This window comes from Pinus tabuliformis, chromosome 1_2 (genome assembly GCF_031772625.1).
Source record: "Pinus tabuliformis cultivar Carrire ecotype Pingquan chromosome 1_2, CPIR1, whole genome shotgun sequence".
Taxonomy (NCBI): Eukaryota; Viridiplantae; Streptophyta; class Pinopsida; order Pinales; family Pinaceae; genus Pinus; species Pinus tabuliformis.
Genome location: NC_142298.1, coordinates 389,963,901 through 389,985,316, shown reverse-complemented (window position 1 = coordinate 389,985,316; position 21,416 = coordinate 389,963,901). Strand labels below are relative to the sequence as shown.

General features: G+C 39.3%; 1 protein-coding gene across 7 annotated transcripts in view; it reads left to right on the top strand.

Moving 5' to 3' along the window:
* The window catches only part of LOC149206006 (uncharacterized), a 415,715-nt gene that overhangs the window by 86,197 nt on the left and 308,102 nt on the right, over window positions 1-21,416 (top strand). For 4 of the 7 annotated variants that reach the window (XM_089395252.1, XM_089395253.1, XM_089395251.1 and 1 more), the window contains exons 6-7: window positions 9,003-9,237; window positions 9,403-9,489. In XM_089395252.1, coding sequence (XP_089251378.1) covers window positions 9,003-9,237; window positions 9,403-9,489 — 322 coding nt within the window. Of the gene's footprint in view, window positions 1-6,110; window positions 6,623-9,002; window positions 9,238-9,402; window positions 9,490-21,416 lie in introns of those variants that run through there. The other 3 variants (XM_089395254.1, XM_089395255.1, XM_089395250.1) reach the window with 3 other exon arrangements.

Here is a 21,416-nt window from a genome sequence, read left to right as displayed (position 1 = left end):
TCGGCCGAGTCAGTCATAACTCGACCGACTCGGCTAGATCTGTAACTACTCGGTCGGGTCAGTTCATGCGACCAGTAAACCCCAAAACAACATTTTTTTATATATATTTTTAAATTTTTAAGATTTTGCTGAGTGTTGGGGACTCCAAGTTGTTTTAAAAATTGGTTAAGTGCTATTTGGGGTCCATTCCCCTCTCCCAAACCCTATTTAACCCACTCTGATCCCTAGTATTGATATGCTATTCATGGTAATGTTAAATTCTTAAAGTAAAAGTGACATTCTCCTTAATCTTCATTTTCATCCCTTTACGTAAATTTTTAACATTACCATGAAATGACTCAGGATGTTTGAGAGTGGTTCCGGCCTCATTGGATTTCATATGGAGAAAGTAGAATTTTAGATTTCATTCAAAATCCAGCAGACTTATTAGTTTTTCAGCATTTCAGGATTGGGGGATTGCAATGTTTCCATTGAATTTTGTCTTGTATTAGGGTATGGAACTCGTATTTAATCAAGAGCACCAATCCCTCTATGTACCTTGATGTTAGTGACATTGGTTGTCGAACTCCTTCGGGATTCGCTCCCAAACCGGGAGCTTCTAAAAATGTTGCTCCAACTCCCATTTTCGCTCTCGCTCCCCCCTTTCGCTCCCGCTCCCAAGTGACACTGAGCTAGATGATGCTGGCAACTCTAGCAGTAGCCAGTAGTACTGGTCACAGACTTTTGTTGTAGAGGCCATTTCTAGCCTCCTTGGTTATGTGTTTTTGTTTTGATCTCTATATCATCATCGTGTATGTATTGGACAATGCAGTGGGTGCCATTTTGATATAATGGATATATTCATGAGCCTACTTTGATCATATGTTGTCTTCCATCTATATTATAACGCTGTGTGTTTGGAAACATGAATAAAAATCTTTAAAATTATGTTTTTTTTTTTTTTTTTGTAAAAAAAAAATATTTAATGTATTTTTTTACAACGACCGAGTCATTGAAATTGAGCCGGCCGAGTCGATACCGAGTCGGAGTAGATCCTCGGCCGAGTTGGAGTTTTAAAACATTGGTCCAGATTGGGCAGACGCTGGGGTTGCAGGAGCAGTTTTGTGTTTAGGAACTGTCGGAAGGGTTTTCCGGGGTTTCAGCTAGTAGATTTCTCTCAAACTGTGAGATACAACTGCTAAGGAAATTCTCTGTTGGGTAGGCCAGTTATGGCACCCAGATTGTACTCTGATATTGCTTAATAAGAAAACCCTCAGATAGCTGCATCGGTTTTCCTGCATTGGGTTTTTCGGGGACATTGGTCCAAAAATAATGGTGTCATGTGGTGTGTTTGTTCCTGTTTCTTTTAGTTGCTGATCTGTAATATGTTGAGCATGCACTGATGTTTATTTTCAGTATTTACTTTGTAAATAACTTGTTAAAGAAAAATAACAAGTAGGTAGGAATAAATCAAAAAAAGTGCATGAAGGGTTTCTAAATTAAGTAGAATTAGAAACTTCAACATGGTATTAGAGCGTGATTACAGATCACAGGAGGACTAAGAGACATCAGCCGAGCGGAGCAATAGCAACAAAAAACAACTGCCCCGAGGTGACAGAAGCTGTTTCTAGTAGCGCAGAAGCCAGGAAGTGTGACGCAGAGCCAGCTAGAGCCACGTAGAAGAAGCTGGGAATTGTGCAGAGCCTCAGAGAGGCCAACGTTGCTGACTCGGAGGGCCAAAGGACTGACGCAGACCCATCCGGGGTGACGCAGAGCCAACGTGGGGCAGAGAAGGTTGACGCAGTTCACAGAGAGACAGTTGTTGGGGTCTAGAAGGCTGCAGAAATATTGCAGAGTGGAGCTGGTGAGGTACTGTAGTCAGAACAATACCTGACAGAGCAAGGCCAGAGGAATTGTTACAGAGGGTTTCTAGCCGAGGAATCCGGATCAACAATGCAGTTGCACAAGACGATCAGAGTAGGGGGCATCTCGACGAGAGGCAGAAGGATTTCCAGGAGGGAAATCAAGACTTAGAGGGAGTCCAAAAGAGAGCTTCCAGACGAGAAGAAGAGACTCAGAGGAGTCGAACAGAGAACTTTCAGGAGGGAAGTAGAGGAGCGTCATGGCACTACACAGGGTAAGAGACCAGGATAGATTGGACGGAGCATCGAACTTCATAGTTTGGAAGGCCATAACCTTATCAGTGCTTGATAGGAATCGTGTCAAGAACTTTTCCTTGAAGGCTATAGCTATCCCAATCAACCCAATGATAACGACAAGTACAAAGAGGTGATGGCGAGGGCCAAGTGCATTATCCTTGACGGGGTCAAGGATCTTGCGGTACCACATATAGCCGAGAAGGAAACGACAGTTGAGATGTGGGAGGCTCTCAAGAACCTGTACCATCATACTTCTGTGCAGAGAAGAATGTTGCTCGAGAACCATATGAGGTCGTATCAGATGAAGAAGGGTCAGTTGATTGACACCGTCCTTGGAGGATTGAATGAGATCCAAGACCAATTGACCGCTATAGGAGTGACTCCAGATCAGGAGCTTATGGCGAGGGCAACCTTGAACGCTGTCTCAGAAGAGTGGGAAGGGTTCGTCCAGAGCATCCTGGGCAGAGGGACTCTCCTACCTTAGGATCAGATTTGGGCAGCTCTTTGCCAGGAAGAGATCAGACGACAGTCGGAGACAAGTAGCAGCAGCAAAGGGATCAAGGTCAAGGAGGAGGAGAAGGATGTGGCCTTAGCATCTGAGGGAAAGCGGAAGAAGAAAGATCTCAACAAGAACAAGTGCTTTCATTGTGGGGAGATGGGTCATTATGCGACCCAATGCCCAAGGAAGAAGAGTAAGGGAGAGTCTTCCGAGACTAAGGCAGTGCCAGCACGGGCAGAGAAGGAAGTTTTGACAGACGATGATTGTGCCATAAGTGCACATGCACCACTTGAGCGGAAGTGGGGAGACATCGAGCTGTAGTCAGGAAGACTACAGGCGATGAGGGGTAGGATCCTTGAGGTACCTAGCCTCTTGGATTAGACCTTGCTACGGGAGCCCCGACGAGTAGTAGCACTAGCTGGGTGGGTAGAGACGGATGTGGATGGAGCGGCAGAGAGAGCTACAGTGCAGGAGTCCCGAGACAACGCAGAGCTAGCAGGCTGCAACAGTACGAGAGGCACAGTAGTGTTGCACTAGTGCAGGATGGCACAAAGAGGTGTGCAATGGTGCGAGATGCAGGGAGTTGTTGCAGCAATGCAGAGGTCAGAGAGGGAGCACTTGTCAGTGGCAGAGGGAGCTTCAGCATTAGTGGGTGTTTCTATCCCAACAGGGAGGTCAGTTGGGAGATCAGTTACTTACTTCTCAGTAACTGAGTTGCAGTGCAGCAGTGGGCAACACGATGCAACATGATGAGAGGAGGTGCAGTGCAGATGCAGTGTTGGGAGGAAGGACTAGCAACAGCACGCATGCAGAGGGAGTTGTCGTACATATGCAATAGTGGCAGTGCAGGATGCAGCAGTGCAGAGGATGTTGGATAGGAAGGCCTAGCATCAGCACAGGTACCGATGCCGGATGATCAGAGTAATACTCAGTGAGGAGTATTGCTAGAGCATAGTCCTCGCTAAGAGGGAGTGTTGATTTGGGGTAGCATCGGATGTGCTCTAGCCACGAAATTTGGTGGAGAGGTTGGGGCACATGAGATCTCCAATACCCAGAAAGGGTTTGGGCAGATTCTAAACAAATCAGGAGATATTAAAATAATTAATATTTTTAATGGAGTCCCTAAGTCTCAACTTAGGGAAATAAAATATTAATGTGTATTAATATGAATCAGTGTTAGAGTGGTCCAAAAGACATGGATCAAGCTAGACTAATCTTAGCTGTTGATTAGGGACTTAATCTCGGCCGTTGAGATGTCAACAAGAAAAGTATAAGAGGAGGCTTGAGGGTCACTTGGAGAGCACACTAGATGATCAGTCATTCTATTCTCTAGAGCGAGGTTTGCTAAGAGAGATAGAATCAGTGATCGGGAGAGCAGCTGAGGGGCATTGAGTACAGAGAAACAGAGAAGGCAGAGATTGTGTCGGGAGAGCAGCGCAACAGCCAAGGAGGGTGACGCAGAGCCAACAAGGGCTCACGCAGGGCCACGCAGAGGCAACCAAGTGTTGCGCAGAGCACCAGAGGGGCCAACATAGCTAACGCAGAGGCTCCCAGAGCTGACGCAGGGCCTCCTGGGGCTGACGCAGGCCAAGAAAGGTTGATGCAGGGCCAGTGTGAGACAGAGAGGGGCTGACGCAGTCCAGATTGGGCAGACGCTGGGGTTGTAGGAGCAGTTTTGTGCTGAGGAACTGCCGGAAGGGTTTTCCGGGGTTTCAGCCAGGAGATTTCTCTCAAACTATGAGGTACAACTGCTAAGGAAATTCTCTATTGGGTAGGCTAGTTACGGCACCCAGATTGTACTTTGATATTGCTGAATAAGAAAACCCTTAGATAGCTGCACCGGTTTTCTTGCATTGGGTTTTTCCGGGGACATTGGTCCAAAAATAATTGTGTCATGTGGTGTGTTTGCTCTTGTTTTTTTTAGTTGTTGATCTGTAATATGTTGAGCATGCACTAGTGCTTATTTTCAGTATTTACTTTGTAAATAACTTGTTAAAGAAAAATAACAAGTAGGTAGGAATAAATCAGAAAAAGTGCATGAAGGGTTTCTAAATTAAGTAGAATTAGAAACTTAAACAATAGAGATCACAATGCACAATGAGAACACACAAATTTACTCTGGGAAAACCCACTTGGGGGAGAAACGCAACAACCTTTTCCTTAGAGAAAATCTTCAGTTCAACAAGAGATACATCCAATGTTGGTAGTCAACTATGAGATCAAACTGATCAACAAGCTATGGTCAAACCTGGTCAAGCAACCCTCTAATCAAGTCAAGTCAAATTTTGTCCTTCAAACTTCGGCCCTCTTTGACCTACCTAGGTCGAATTTCGACCTCCTAGAATATGCCTAGAAACTCAGCCTGCCAAGAAACTGTCTAGAAATTCACATGTTTGAGGTCAAGAGAGAGAGAGAGATAAATGCTAGAGATGAATTCGTCCTTCTTCTCCTTCGCTTGGATGCCCAAAAATTGTCTTTCTTGTGTGAGGTCTAATGATGCCTTGAGGAAGAGGTTGAAGTCTCTTTATATAATGGTTTTCCTTTGCGAATGGACGTGTCTCTTCACTGGTGCTTGTTGACCATGTACATGTCAACAGATCGAGAAGCAAAGTACAAAGCAGTGGACACTTTTTTTTAAGATCATTGTCATCATTTAGCTTCAAATTTCATTATTGTAATCCTAGATTTTGCAAGTTTATTGTAAATGATTATAGTATGACTATTAAGCCATGTAATAAGACCTAGGTAAGCCTATGATTCTTTTCAAAGGATTTCATCCTAGGGAGTTTTTTAATCTCCTCAATTTATGTGTGTTTGTAAACACGGATAATTGGCAGAGTTTTTCTCCCAGATATACCCCAAAGCTATGGTGGAATTTTTTGACAAGGTTTTAGGTGAGTCCTAGTGTTTATCGAGTCTATGTATTTTTCATACTGGATCATGTCTTGTCGCAAAATTGGTCAAAGTCTTGAGGGTCTATGTGAAATGTGTATTTCCCCTTGTAAGTGTTGATGTTCTAATATTTGATGTAAAAATAATTTAGTGCATGGTTACTTATTTAGACACCATGGCCAAATTATTTTGTTATAGATACACTTAGAGGGTGGAAAAGTATTTATTTCCCTCTTGAGTCCTTTAATTAATTTTTTTTTGGCAAAAATAAAAGGAAAATAAGTAGCCAGAAAATTAATTAAATTTGAGTCAAAAATTAATTCGAGAGACACTAAATTCTTTCCAAGTGGAAAATCATCAAAAAATTTGTGGTTCCAAAAGGAATTAAATTTAAGGGTCCTCCACCAAGGAAAAAATCGTTTTTTAAGAGAAATTGATCTTTTGGACCTTGGTGGTCAAGTCAAATTGAATTTTTTGAGGATAAAAGTCCAAAATATTATTTTTTGGACTAAGAAAAAAGGAGTTTTAAGAGAAATTCGAATTTTTCCTCAAAATAAAAGAATAAAATTCAATCGACAGAAACAGGGCCCTTGCCACATATTTTCATTCGTTGCCCGCTCTTGTCAAATAACAACAAAATACAACTACGACCAAGTCGTAGGTCATGGAAGAAACTTTGGTAACGTTTGTTGAGGCAGAGATTTTGCTTGCAGGAGAATCTTAGTTAGTATGGCATGCACAATACAAGTTATGCTCAGGGTAGTATTTTGTTATAGCTATTGAATAATTGTATGAACAGAAGGTCTTTGATCTAATTCAAAGATTTGATAAGGCAGATTGTTGGCACAAGTGACAGGAATGGGGGTTCTAGGGCACAAGTTCAAGTAAAAGGAAGTTGATGGAGTAGGCTCTACTGTTTCCTTGCATCAAGTTCAACAAATGATGGCAGATTGAAGAACTAGACAGTTTGCAGCAAGTTTAAATCTCTATGGAGTTGTCAATTACAGCTGTAAAATGGAAAGATTTTGTAAAATAGGCATTGAAGCTGTAGTAGAAGATTCTTGTAGAAGTACCGCTTGAGAAGTAAGTCGAAGTATGGATAACTCCTGAATCTCCTACCGTGGACATCCTTATGTTTTTTTAGTAAAAGACAGCTAATGTATAGATTATTGCTAATTCCGTTTGAACCTGAAGATAACTTTGTAAAAGGGTAGTTAGGTTGTATATGCTATTTTTGTTCAAGTGTAATTTGAAAAACATTTTAATTTTGTTCAAGGATGGAGAATGGCTTTCGGGTTGGGAGGAGGGGATGTTGTGTGGTTGTCTAACTAAGCATACCAAACCAGTCAGATGATGTCAACCTGATTGCTTCACGGACTGTTCTATTTAGCTGAATTTGCACAAATAGTTATGTAATTGCTGCTAAATGTTTAGTTGGCTGTATAATTACATTTTCATCTAAAAGTGGAGAGACATAGACGTCCTGTGTTATTGTACTGCTAAATCATTATAATAAAATCTGCTAACTGGTTATCCCTTTCTCCCATGTGATCCGTGATCTATGATGTATGCATCACACACTCACAGAGTTTGCACTTGCTTTAATTGCAGGCTCCTTCGTGGATTACAATGCTTGATCATTTATTTTTTTCTTTGCATAACCGATGTGCTCTTTTCATAATCTGCTTTTTATATTAGCTGCTAGCATACAATGAGAAAAAGCATATTCACTTTAACAATGCAATATGGTGTGGTATGCAAACTGAATTAGAATTTTTAACTTACACTACAATCAATGGTTGTGAGACTTGTCTATGCTTTAATTGTTGCCTTAACTTCTTTGTATTGTAATTTTCGTTTCAAATATTTTTCCTATGTTGCACGAGTTTCTGGTACGCAGGTACTTTGGGTACGGGGGAACAAGTATCCGACACAGCTAGAAGCTTTGCCCAAATTTACAGGAAACATCAAGTTGGGAGCGGCAATAATATAATAAATTAAAATTTAATATATATTAAAAATAAAAATAAAATAATTAATTCATTTCCATCCAAAACTTGCCAATCAAATTCCATCTTACGGATTCCATCTTGCAAAGAAATATGTAAAAGATTGAACTTTGCAACACTGCCGAAAAAAATCAAAATATTAATCCATCAACAATTTGCCGATCAAATTCCTTCCCAGCAAAGAAACATGAGGAGCCCCCAAACCGGAAAAAAAGCTGTTATAACTTATTACTCGATTATTATGTGATTTCATGCAACACTATATTATATTCAACTTCGAAATTCAAGTTTGGAAATTTATAAAATGAAACTGACTAACATGCTACTCTTTCTCTTTCTGACCATCACTGTAATTCGTTGAATCTTATCATTAAAGCTTCAAGATAGGCTTCAAGAGAGTAGACTTATTTCATTTGCAATTGTTGAACTTCAAGATTTGCAACAGAAGCTGCCAAGGAATGACTGGCAACTGTCTATATTTTGTTGAAACATTTGCTACATCTCCATGTCTCTGTCGCTTTACAGAGCTCATGCAGTCTAGCCCCCTGACCTGTTTTGTATCACTTAGAAAATAAAGAAATGGTACCTTCCCTGCTCAAAATAGGTACCCGAAACATGAAAATCTGCTCAAAATAGGCACTCGAAAAGTGAAAATATGCTCAAAATAGGTACCTGAAACGTCAAAATTTGTTGCAGTGAAGCTCCCGAAAATCTCCAAAGTAACCACTGAAGCTCTTGGCGATTTGGAGTGTTTCCTACCAGCTCCCAAGCTCCCTGGAGCGTGGGAGCATGGGGTACGTGCTCTCCATTGCCTGAAGCGGTACCCGTTTAACTTATACATGCTGGCTGGAAATTGTTTTTGATGTGAAATGCCACATTGTTTGCTTCCTATTAACATTTGAATGGTCTTACTATTTCCATCATTTTAATCTAATGAAGCAAAAGAGACCTACGACAGTTACAAATTGGAAACTTTAATGGAAACAAAGTCAGTGAAGGCATTGCGAAAATATTGTTAATTCCAGGCACTGTAAAAATATTATATTAGGCAGAATTAGTATCTGTAGTAATACGAGATTCACCGGTTTGGCGTTTTGAAATTGTTTGTTCGTTGTAGTTGAAGGGGCACATTTCACTTTTGTTGTATGGCTTACTGGTTATCTGATTCTGACATATTTTATGAATTAATATGGCAATCTTCTCCTCTTGAGCTTCTTGCTCAGAAATATGAGAAGGAAGTGGTATGTTCTGCATATGCTAGGCAGTTTCCAAATTGTTTCATAAATATACGATGTGTCAATGCCCGAGTGTCTTGCTATTTCTCTGAGCCTTGCCCATGCAGTGGCGTGGTTTCATAAATTTGCATAATCCATTTTAGCAATGAATTTAGTTTACGTCGGTATTTCTATGATGAATGGAAGTGAACATAATATAACCTCAGTGTGACTGTGATTTATGATTTAGGCAATTTTGTTCAGTGAAGATGGAAATATTTTAGAGAAGAAGTATCTAAGTTCTGATGAAGATGTTGAAACCAACTGCACGCTTGAATTGGAGGGATATTTTGTTGAGGTGGGTGAGCCAAAAGTTTTCCAGACAAATTCAGTGTCATGCATGACTAATTCAAATGGATCAGCATCAGTCTTGGAAAGCCGAGTTTCAGTTCAAGAAGCAATAAGTACACACTCAAAATTTCCTGGTACCCAACTAAAAGGCTTAGAAGTCAGTCTATCAAGCTATCTCCTACTGGAGATGAGAAGATTTCTGTGTATTCTAAAATTAATACTCTTCTTTCTGTACATAATCAAAGTCATTGGCATTGAATCTGTTAATTGACTTGCTATATATTATCAATTTTTTGCAGCCATCAATGGAAGAAAAGATGTTGGCCTAAACTGCAATAAAGTCATGAATGTTTCTGGAGTTCCTGTCAAAGAGCCACTTAGGAATGGTTTGTGCCAATCATTGCTTAGCTTTGCACTAGTTTCTTGTTTATTTCATTAAGACTCGTGGCATTAATTAGTTTGCTCCACATGTTGCATTTGCATTGCCACTATTGCATCAGTAAATGATCACATTGTTTTTACTTGAGCATGCATTCAAACCATAATTGTCGATTTGACCACATTCCAGTCATGTTAACATTGTTTTAGGATTCTTTTTAATACATTCCTTAAATTTAGAGATTGTTTGAGTATTTCATAGAGTGAATAGTTGGCGTGGGTAATGTCTTAGGATCTTGTTATGATATCTTTAGTTTAGAAATTGTTTCTTCTGGATAGTAAATATATGTTTCACAGGGAGCTGTTCCCTCCCAAAAAAACTATTGTACCTCCCATTCCGACATTTCAGGGAATTTAGAAATCATAGGAAACATCCTTCAACTGCTGGGGACTTTAATGGGGACTTGCTGGCTGTAATATTCCCTTTTAAGTTATTTTGTAATCCTCCCAAACTTTTCCCAAATTTCCTTAGAAAAATTTAAGAAATAATTTTGCCATAAAATTTAATTAAATTCAACAGAAAAAATTTGGAGAACACATTTTTATTTAAATCCATACAAGAAAAATAAAGAGTCAATAACTGTAATTCCCAAGTGAACTTCCACAACAAAATTCCGGCCAATTTTATTAATAAATTATGGGAAAATTTACACAATTATTCGTGGAACCTGTTAGCAAAATTTGGCTGGTTCCCCCTTAAATCAACACAGCCTTTTCCAAGAAAAAGGCCCGGTACTTGTGATCTCATCATTGCAATTGCAATTTGGCCCTCTAGCAATTCAACCCTCCTCCTCGGAAATATTTCGACCTCCAACAAATAAATTGGTCCTGCTTGAAGATATGCGTACTGCTGCAATTGGACCTTTCTTCCAGACTTCAATCTTTGATTCTTCTTCTCTGATGTGCATCAGTGAAGAACCTGAAGTGGTTCTCCCTCTTGACTAGCTATGGTGGATGTTTCACCATCGAAACTAATCACCACCGACTAGGGTATTTCTAACACCGAAACTGAGATTTCTACAAGGGTTTTCCCTCACACAATAAACTACTAGAGCTCTCGAAACAATTATCAAAAATCAATAACCAATCCTCCCAAAAGTGGGCTCCAATTCTCTTTTATAACTTTATCTTAGAATACCATGGGTCATCAAAATACCATGGGTTTTCTCTTTTATAACCCTTTTTTAATCTAATTATTCATTCACCTTTTGTTGTTGCTTTTTCTCTAAGTGAAAATGAACAATTAAATCGATCTTCTTGGAAAGGGACATTACAGTCCTCCCTTCTCGAGATTGCTTGCCCTCAAGCAATCCAGAACCTGCATATCAATGCCAGAATTTCAGATATTCCTGTAGAATGGTGCAACATATAAAAAAAAGTGAAGTATGAAACACATTTTATTTTAGCTTTTGCAATTAGAAGATAATCAATTTGCAACCAATATCTCTTTGATTTTTCTCTCCCTTTCGATGGATCCCCAATGCCAACTCTTGCAATAAAATATCCAACCATGTCTCCGACATCATTATTGTAGCATAGTTCAAAAAGTCTCCAGACAACAGAAACAATTCCAAGATTACAACGACATCCTCTACATTCAGAAGACTGCATACCCATGCCATTTCCTTTTGTCACATTTGGCATATCATCCTCCAAGCCATCTTCCCCTGGAAAATTTACCCTGGCAGCATCTACTTTCTTTGAATTTGGAGAATTGTGAACATCAACAATCTTTGGTTTCAACATATTTGTGCAGTCAACACCAACACTATTTACTTCTAACCTGTTCATAGGATTGACCATGCCAAATTATTTATGTACATTAGCATAGTTGATATCTTCACTGACCATCTCAGGAGTTAGTCTTAATATAAGTGGCAGTTGGTTTTTGTGACTTGCCAATTGAAGGAACCACTGACCTTGGTGACTAACTTTGACGGTCCTAAATATGTCAGATACTATTCTTCTAAATAACCAAGGTTGATTAGTTTGTCACCAAGTGCCTTTCACTGGTTTGATGAATAACGTTTACCCAAACCATGTACAGGAAGCTTGCTAAAATGATTCTTTGTGAATTTCTTTGTATGTGTACCACGAGGAATGTTGATTGGAACGTTAAAGTCCCAACGATCTCCACAAGGTTGAATACAAGTGAGCAACTAGTAAGCCTCCTTTGCCTTGCCTCATTGATCAACAAATACTGATGTTGTACAACTGTCACAATTAGCACAATTGTTAATAGCAACATTCTAGCCAAAGTACTCCAAGAGACATTTTCTGCAGCATGTTGTAAAGATACAATATTTCCGCACTGTCATAAGGGAATCCATTACATCAATCTGCCTGGTTCTAATGCATTTATCCGATGTGTAAAAATATGCTTCCATAAAATCACCATACCTATGGTTCACCTAGAAAAAATCTATAGTTGTCTCAACCAAAATGCTCTCGAGCTCATCTCTGTTCCACTCTGCAAAGGTCTCCGACAACTCCTTAGCCAAAACACACCTATAAATTTTCCCTCTCAGATGCCCTAGGTTTCATGTCCCCATTTTTATTTTCGTCTATAGTACAACTAGGGTGGATTTCTAGGGCACGGGATGGCTAGGTCATGGGAGCAGGTTTATGTCGTCAGGGGTTCCGAGGTAGTTTTGAGGAGTTTTTATGGGATTCGATGGCATTCGCTTGGCATATTCCATCATCCACACAATTTGCCTTTTGTTCCATTGGATTCATACAATTTTCATAAATAGGGTTATTATTGGGCATAACTTGATTAATTGCACTCAAGGTGGCATTCTAAGAGGAATATTTGACAGAACACCTTAGCGTAATAGCTTGTTGGAACCAGAATGAGAAGATCTACAAGATGGGATGCTGATAAGTGATTTCCAGTGGTCGGAGAGAGTATGGTGGGTGATTTACCATTTTCACAGGTTAAAAGTGACTTTAATTAGTCACTTAATTAAATTAAAAGAGGGGAAAATAATCAATTGAAGGAAAAATGTCCAAAATTGACTTAGTGAAATAAAATAAAATTAAGTCACTTAGATGGAATCAACAGGAAGTTTCTAGAATAATATTAAAATAATCAAAATAAAATGTTTCTAAAGACTTGGAGATCTATCTATGGAGTCTTTAAAAGGAGGAGGAGATCATTTGGGACATCTTGGATTTGAGTATTTCCCGTGGAGAGGTTTTGGGAACGTGGTTCTCGCCTTCAGTAGCCCGAGGATGGAAACCCTCCGGCAATTCAACGTAAGTGGGAGAGCACCCATCTCTCTCCTTGGTGAATTCATCTAGAATTCACAGGTTGTAGCTATTGATTTTCAGTCTATTTTTGGAGGCCCAGTCTAAACTTGTAGCAGATATTTGTGGGAGGCCATTCTCTCAGCCATTTTCGGCATTATATGTACTCTTTTATTTAATAAAATAAAGCTGAGTATTCTGCATGATTATCTTGTTGAATCTTGAGCTGCAAATTTTATTTCATGTTTTATCATTGATTTGTGGTTCAATTTGATGGTTTAAATTTTTAAGCAGTTGCCTGCAAAATTTTATATTTGGGATATTACACTGGGACCTTGCCAAATTGATTAGCAACAAGTTTAGCTTTGACATTCATAGAAAGACAGACAACATGCATGTATGCAAAGAAAGTGTGTGACCAGACACAGTCATTCTCTAGCTATGCCCAATATTTCTTTGCGGCTTCCTATTCAAGTTCCAACATGCAGCTCACTCCAAGCTCATAACCATGCATGTTGCGTCTTGAAAAAATTTGAGTTGGGAGTTAATCTTAACTCCTCTTCAAGTTTTATAAACCATTTGATTGAGCCTGTCAAGCCCCTTTTCAACCTTTGCAAGCAGCCTTTATAATAGCTTAAAAAAGCTCCCTTGGTACATTTCATGTAAAGTCACAAGAACTCGCTATGCACATTCAATATGTTGTTCTTGTTCTTGAGGGATTGAGAAAAAAACTGGTAAAATAACATTGTACAACAAAAGAAGCATGCCAAAAGCAAAAGATCAAAGACTACCATTGCAAATGCTTTCTTCAATATCACTAAGTCTGGCCTTGCTGTCACAACGGAAACCCAAAATAGATAGTAGGCGAAGTAACTTTGGGGGTCACATGGAGATCACAAGGCTGAAGCCACCAAAACCAAGTTTTATGGCATTGAATTCATGCTTGCTTTTGATTTTCTTCTCCTGAAAGACACCATGACATCTCTTGTATCCACTTATTCCCTCCTGAATCAGCGAAGCGCCCTTAAAAAATTAGGACATCGACTTTTCAAAACAACAAAGTAACGCTGACAAATAGGTAGCCTCTGCTTTGATAATCTGATAGCTTAGTTCTTCTTCAGAAACATTACTACATCCTGACGATGATGTGAAATAGCCTAAGTTGCAGGAAACGTGGGTAGGGGGTCCGTTTCCCCAGGGGAAACGAAACGAAACTCGTTTCCCCGTACCGTACGGCCTGGAAACGCGTTTCCGGCCGTACGGCCACGTTTCTCGAAACGGAAACTTGGCCGTACGGCCGGAAACGCGTTTCCAGGCCGTACGTGCCACGTTTCCCCAAAAAAAACAATTGTTTTTTAATTTTTTTTTTTTTTTTAATTTTTTTTTAGGGTTTCCAGGTAGGGTTTCCAAGTAGTAAATGTGATGTAAATTTAATCTTAATGTTTAAATGTTTATGTAAGTAAATGTATCATTCATGCTTTATGATTGCACATGTATATAATAATAATTTTTAAATATTTTTAATATATATATATATATATTATTATATATATTCGCGTTTCCCCGTTTCCAAAATTTGGGGAGGTCGCGTTTCGTTTCGCTTCCCCGTTTCGTTTCGCTTCCGCGTTTCCCCGTTTCGTGCAACTTAGGAAATAGCATATGCTTCATGATGCTATGCTATAGGCCACTTCATGTAGCCTATCCATAGTTTGTTTCATGTCTTCCCTTGTGCTAGAGATTGTTACCTTTACAATTTGAATAATAGTATGGCATTGATTGAAGATGTGTACGTCATTAAAAGCCTTGTCATTAGTCGTTACTCTTTCTTGGATGAAGGCTTTCAACCTTATCAAATTTTCCTTTAAGGAAAATCCTGCTAGCAAGTTGCGGTTCGACAAAGACTCCAACGAGCCTTCCGAGGTTTCCACTATCACCAGTAGTTATATAGATTGTGTTCAATATGTATTTTGTAGGTGAACAACCTCCCTTTGTGATATTATACACTATATTTGCGTGAACCACAAACATAATGTTGACCTTGTATTTGACAAACCATGGCTCAAATGCAACACACATACTTTCTCCTTCCATGTAGTGGTAACCATTGTTGTTGTACATAGGAGAATGCACGGGAACTAAAATCCATGGTGTATGGCTTCTCCTTTTATCTGGTAACAATAGAGGCTGAAAAGTTAAACTTTCTTTCATTTTGTTTAGTGCTGTATCAGGTTTGTACCAACTAAATCTCACATCTGGAGCGTGAAGTTGGCATGTTGTAGATGGTTGACCTTCCTGGGTAGACGCAAAGCTCGATTCTGAAGCCCTTACAAGCTTCCCTTCTGGATCAAGTCGACTGAAGGTCACTGTGCCACCAGCTTGCAATTGCATTGATCGAATACATGGTGTCATCCCCTCTAGAGCATACATCCTGCTATTATTATTAGGCCAAAATTGAAATTGGAGGATCCACTCCTTGCCTTTGGCATCTTGAATTTTTAAGGTAGCCCTTTTGGCTGTGATATTGGAGGGAAATGAGCTTTGAGACATGCTTTTGGAAGCATTAAGCGTCTTATATGTTGGAAAATGCAATATGGCAGCTAATTAATTCAAATTTTCCTTAACCTTAATATTTGCTTGTGAACTTTGTCTATCTTCTTATGTTTCTTTATTAGATCTTTTCCATCAAACAAATATCAAGAGCAAAACAGTAAAGACAATGGACACATAATTTAGGCTCCAAGCCAGGGAAAAGCCCCTCCAAGGGGAAAACCTAGAAAATCTCTTCTCTTCTTATAGAATCTGCTTCAAATGAGACAACAAAGACCCAAACCCTAGATCAGGTCCTCCTCCAAGTACCAAATCAGCCCTCTAAGAAGCCCTTCTAGGTAGATAAGATCAACAAGGCTTAACCCTGCTTCAACCAGCTTCTAGCTACAACTTCGATTCCAAGCTTCATCCCTGCAACTTCGGCCCTGTAGCTGTTGTAGAAACCCTAAGATAATTCTTTCAAAAATCCTTCTTTGAGCAAGACAAATCCTCCAAGGTCAACGAGATATAAAATAATTTTTTTTCTCTTCTAGCAACTTGATACTGCAACTCAATCTCCTGCAATTCAGACCTGCAATTTCGACCTTCCTTGAAGTTGCAGAAACCCAAGATTTCGTACATGTGAGAGAGATAGAGCCCAAAAACATATTTTCTTCCTTCTTAGATTCTCCTTGCCTTTTAGAACTTCACTCTTCCTTTCTTGCTACTCCCAACTTTAGATCGAACTTGTGAGTGAGTGAGTACCAAATGATGTCAAATCTGCTTCTTTATATAGCCTTTTCAAGGGGTTGAATTCCCTCCTTTAGGCCGACTTGAAGCTGCTAGGCCCAACTTGTACTTTGGAGGTTTCGAGGACCTTCTAGACTCAAAATAAATTCTTTTACAAGTTACATCTTTCCCGAAAGGGTGTTATAAACATGATGTTGACTCTCTTGATTTATGACAATAAATTCTATGACCTAACAAACCCTAGAAGCATGAAGAACATGCTTTTACCTAGAAGGCCATCAATAAGAACCATGAAACCCATGCTTTAAAATAATAACGTTTTCTTTTCTTATTTTGTTTGTTACATAAGATACGTATTAAAATGAGTACAATAACAATTATGAAGACCAAAACTAGTTACATTTTCAACACTATACGTCTTCTATCACCTGCACTTAACGTCTTCTCAAACAAAGGAGTGATAATAGAGTTTGTATCTCTAGATATCTATTGTAGTTCTTGGTCAGTAGTCCGTGGCCAATACCAAGATAGTAAATGATTTTGACCTTGTCCCTTTATAATATTCCTAATTGAAAAATAACAGTAAATACCAAAAACATGAACTAGGAACAACAATTAAAATTAAAGTCCAAGCACCCAAATCAAAACACCATAGAAAATAAGCAGAATAACTGAGCCATTTTATTAATCAATGGGAATCTGAGTACATAATGAGTAAGAACAATGGAGCCTGGGCTTGTTATGCAAGCTATGCAAACTCCAGGTGAAATCTCGTTCACCCAATTATTGAAATGGCTTCAAACTGATAATGCATGCTACCTAAAAAATTTGCTATATGTTGCCAAATGGAACTAGAAGTTTTACTCAAAATAATGCCTGAAATGCTCTAAAAGGTATGGCCTATCTCCAAGCCAAAATCGAACCCACAAAATGATGCAAATTCACCTTGCTTGTTGATTTTGGGTAGCATCGAATATGCTCTAGCTACAAAAATTGGTGGAGAGGCGAAGGCACATGAGATCTCCATTACCCAGAAAGGGTTTGGGTAAATTCTAAACAGTTTGGGAAATATTAAAATATTTAATATTTTTAATGGAGTCCCTAAGTCTAAACTTAGGGAAAATGAAATATTAATGTGAATTAATATAAAACTATGTTAGAATGGTCCAAAAGTCATGGATCAAGCCAGATCTAATCTTAGCCGTTGATTAGAGACTTAATCTCGGCTGTTGATTTGTTAACGGGAAAGGTATAAGAGGAGGCTTGAGGGTCACTTGGAGAACACATCGAGTTGATCAAGATTTTGATTTTTTGGGGTAGGGTTTGCTGAAGAAGTCGCAAGAGTGATCAGAGTTGCAGCTGGGGGGAAGTGAATACAGAAGCAGAGAGGCAGAGATAGTACCAAGAGGATCAGTGCAGAAGCCGAGAGAGAGGGACACAGAGCTAGCCAGAGGTTCACGCAGAGCCATCCAGGGCTCACGCAGAGGCAGCCAAAAGCTGCGCACTGCCTCAAAGAGCCAGTGTGGGTGACGCAGAGGCTCTAAGGGTTGACGAAGGGCAAGCTAGGGTGACGTTGGGCCAGAAAGGGCTGACGCAGTCCCTAAAGGCTAATGCTAGGGTTTTCGTGGGTCAGATTGGAGTTGTGAGCTGTTGGAGAGTTTATCTGGGGTTTCAGCCGAAATATCTGCTTCTGAGTAGAGAGGTACTACTGCCGAGATTATTCTCTATTAGGTGAGCTGGTTTTGACACCCAGATTGTATTCAGAAACTGCATAATAATAAAACCCTCAGATAGCTGCACCGGCTTTCCCGCATTGGGTTTTTTTGGGGACATTGGTCCAAAAACAACAGTGTCACTTGTGTGCTTGTTTTATTTCCTTCAGTTGATGATCTGTAATGTGTTGAGCTTCTACTTGTATTTATTTTTAGTATTTACATTGTAAATAACTTGCTAATTAATCAGAACAAGTAGGCGGAAATAAATCAGAAAAGTACATGAAGGGTTTCTAACAGTTAGACTTAGAAATTCCAACATTTCTATAAGAACGATAATTTCAAGCCCAAATATTGCCCAAAAAATTCTATAAAATTAGCTAGAGACTCCTCTTAATAAATCCACAAAAACCCAGAAAAGGTTTGGGTTGAATCCGTTGACTCTCGGTGATCCCCAAAAAGTGCAAATTGCCCAATTTGGCCAGAAAACGCCCCACAACCTTGATACCGCTGAATAAGCCAAAATACACCACTAGAAATCTTTCCAACTCTGGCTAAATTCTCCATTGAGGTATACCTCCAACCTCTGGCCCTTATCTCCACTCAACCTCTATTCTTCCAGCCCTTGTGCAAGCTTGCTTGGAGACCCCTGCGCTTCCAGAAACGTAGAATTTCAGCTCCAAGAATTTCCTCAAACTCAACCCTACTAATCACCACAAAATCTCCAGATAAAATAATGGAAAACACTCGCAAATCCTTTGATGTTCTGCTCCTTCATAATTGATCTCCTCGCAAGTAATTAGAACCACTTATGGCCCCTAGAAGAAACACACACTAGCTGTAATAACTTGCAAATATGCCCAATGGAAACTCTGAATTGAGCTCCCCAAATTTGCCTCATTAGGGAGATGCTTGAAGTTCTCTGAAATGAGAGTGGAATTCCGCTTCAAACTCCTGTGCTAAGCAACACTTCTCTTCTTGTGCTAAACAACTCCAAGAAAAGATGTAATGTGAAGTGTAATACTCAAAAAGATGATCCACAAAATGAATCCCTCCTCCTTTTATATTTTCTCGCCATCCTTCAAGATTCCTTTTAATATTATTTTATTGGTGGGGGCCATTTTCCACTTAGTTACTTTTTCCACCATTTTAATAAAATAATAATTTGCTGCCAATCTACAATAAAATAATACTTGCCAACTTTCTCCAAAATACTAGTTGCCCCTTTTAATTAATATTGCCAAAATTGGGCAAAATTTCCATGCTCACAAAATTGGGGATATTATAGTCTTCGACCCTTATCTCTCTACAATTCTTCTCCCTTCTTCTCTTGCGCAAGCTAAGCTAGAAACCCCTATGCACTTCCAAATGAAGAGAATTTTGTCCCACAAATTTGTTGCTCTCTATCCCTACAAAATCACCACAAAATTCTCGACTCCAACTAGGAGAATCCTCCTACAAATAACCTAGACTCCAACTCACTGCATGCTGGATGACAATGAATAACTCAAATTGCCTCTACGCCCAGGAAATACACAGAGCTGGGAATACTGTTGTCAATGAAGCTCTATCAAAGCCTAAAAATGGACTCTTCGAGTTCCCAACTAGGGAGGCACTCGAACTCCTCCGAAGATGGGGTGGAATCCCGGCTGGAATTCCTGTGCTAGACAACACTCTACCCTTGCGCGAAAAATGTAACGACCTATTTATAAAAGTAATATTAAATAAATTTTAATAAATAAATTATATTAATCAAATTAATAAAATAATAAAAATAAACTAATGATAAAGTATTTTAATATAAGTCTAACCTTTATATTAAAATAAAATCAGAAAAAGGAAAGTTAATTAAAAATCAATATACCCTTTTTAAAAAGAAATGTACATGACACGACATGGGAAGGGTGTCATGAGGAAATGAAGTGGTGGGTGCTGGAGGAAGGACGGCCACCGCCAAGAATCAGTTTATAAACCAAAAGGAAGAATTTGGGAAGGGGAATCAGGAGGAAGAACGAAGGGGATACTGAAGAAGTAAACTTGAGTTACCTACGGAAGGAGAGCTGGTTGTTCTGAGGTTTCTGGGCACGGGGGAACAGTCTGCTTCAACTGAGAAGCTTACTGGACTGAGTAGCGAGGTTCTACTCAGTTTGGCTGGGTGGTTTCGGTCTTTTGGTAAACGGGAGCAAACTGGAGGAGTTCTGAAACATTTTCATCTGCAGCAGACATTCGCAGCAGACCAAGTAAGTACTTATCATTGAATCAAGCAATTAGTCATATGAAGTTTTGCATAAATTTAGAACAGAAATTTTCTTAAAGTTTCATACTCTGTTTAAAATAGATAGACAGTTCAGTAAATCTTTATAGTTTCAGAAATGGTCCTTTACTTCAGCTCAGTGCTTACAAAAAAACTCCAAGAGAAGATGAAGTGTTAAGTGTAATAGTCAAAAGATGATCCACAAAATGAGTCCCTCCTTTTATATTTTCTCTCCATCCTTCTAGATTCCTTTTAATATTATTTATTGGTGGGGACCATTTTCCACTTAGTTACTTTTTCCACCATTTTAATAAAATAATAATTTTCCACCAATCTGCAATAAAATAATACTTACCACCTTTCTCCAAAATACTAGTTGCCCCTTTTAATCAATATTACCAAAATTGGGAATATTACACCCTCTCCTGGTGATCATGCAACACTTATGTGAGGATGCATGTCCTTTGATGATTCAAAGCTTGTGATAGGGCTTGCCCGAAGTGCCTTGGGTAGGTGCTCACATTGTTGCTGGTCCACGATGACTAGCAAAAATGTTAGCTGGTTCTTTTGCTTCATTTGGAGGCCCAAATGAGATTGTCAACCCCAGGACTACTGCAGATGGATCATCCTGTGAAACTAAAGATCCTAACAAAAAAATTAGAGAAAGCACTTGCTGGTGCCTCTAATTAATTTTTTGTTGTTGAAACTTACAGAATATTAGGTGCAGTGATTAGTCTAGGTTTTACATTTTCAGCTGAAGTAGGTTTTGGATCGTGCATGTTATCTACATTCCCCTGTTCTTTGGAAAAATCCCCAGAGAAGAATTCCATACTACTAGAGCTGCAGACATTTACATTGTTTGCGATCTAAAGAATAATACAGCTCTGACAATAGATTTCAAGAGTACCTAGCTTCAAATCCTTATTCTTGTTTGTCTCAGGCAGACCAGAAGTAGAGGATTGTTTGCTTGTGTTGTTTTCCATTGATTTATTATTGTTTGATCTGTCTATTTCAGGATTTCGTCCCCAAGATGTTGCAGATTGTCGAGTCAAAGACTGACATAAATTAGGCACTTGTAACCACTTTCTATGATTTAAAATTTGTGAAGGCCTACTATCCCAAGCCTCTGTTGTAAAAGCATGCCTATGCCCTAAGGACTTGCACCAGTAAATCCCAAGAAGTTGCCTCTATTGATTTAGTGAACCACCTAGGCTTGGACAGGATGGTGACACACACAATTCATCTGAGAAACCATACATCAGATCCTTGTTATTGGAAGTGAATCTCGATGTAGGAACTCCATGCGGCCTATCATAATGCGACGGCCTTAAATATCCCCAGATTTCATAATCTCATCTTCTGGGTATTTGTCACGTGAAAAATC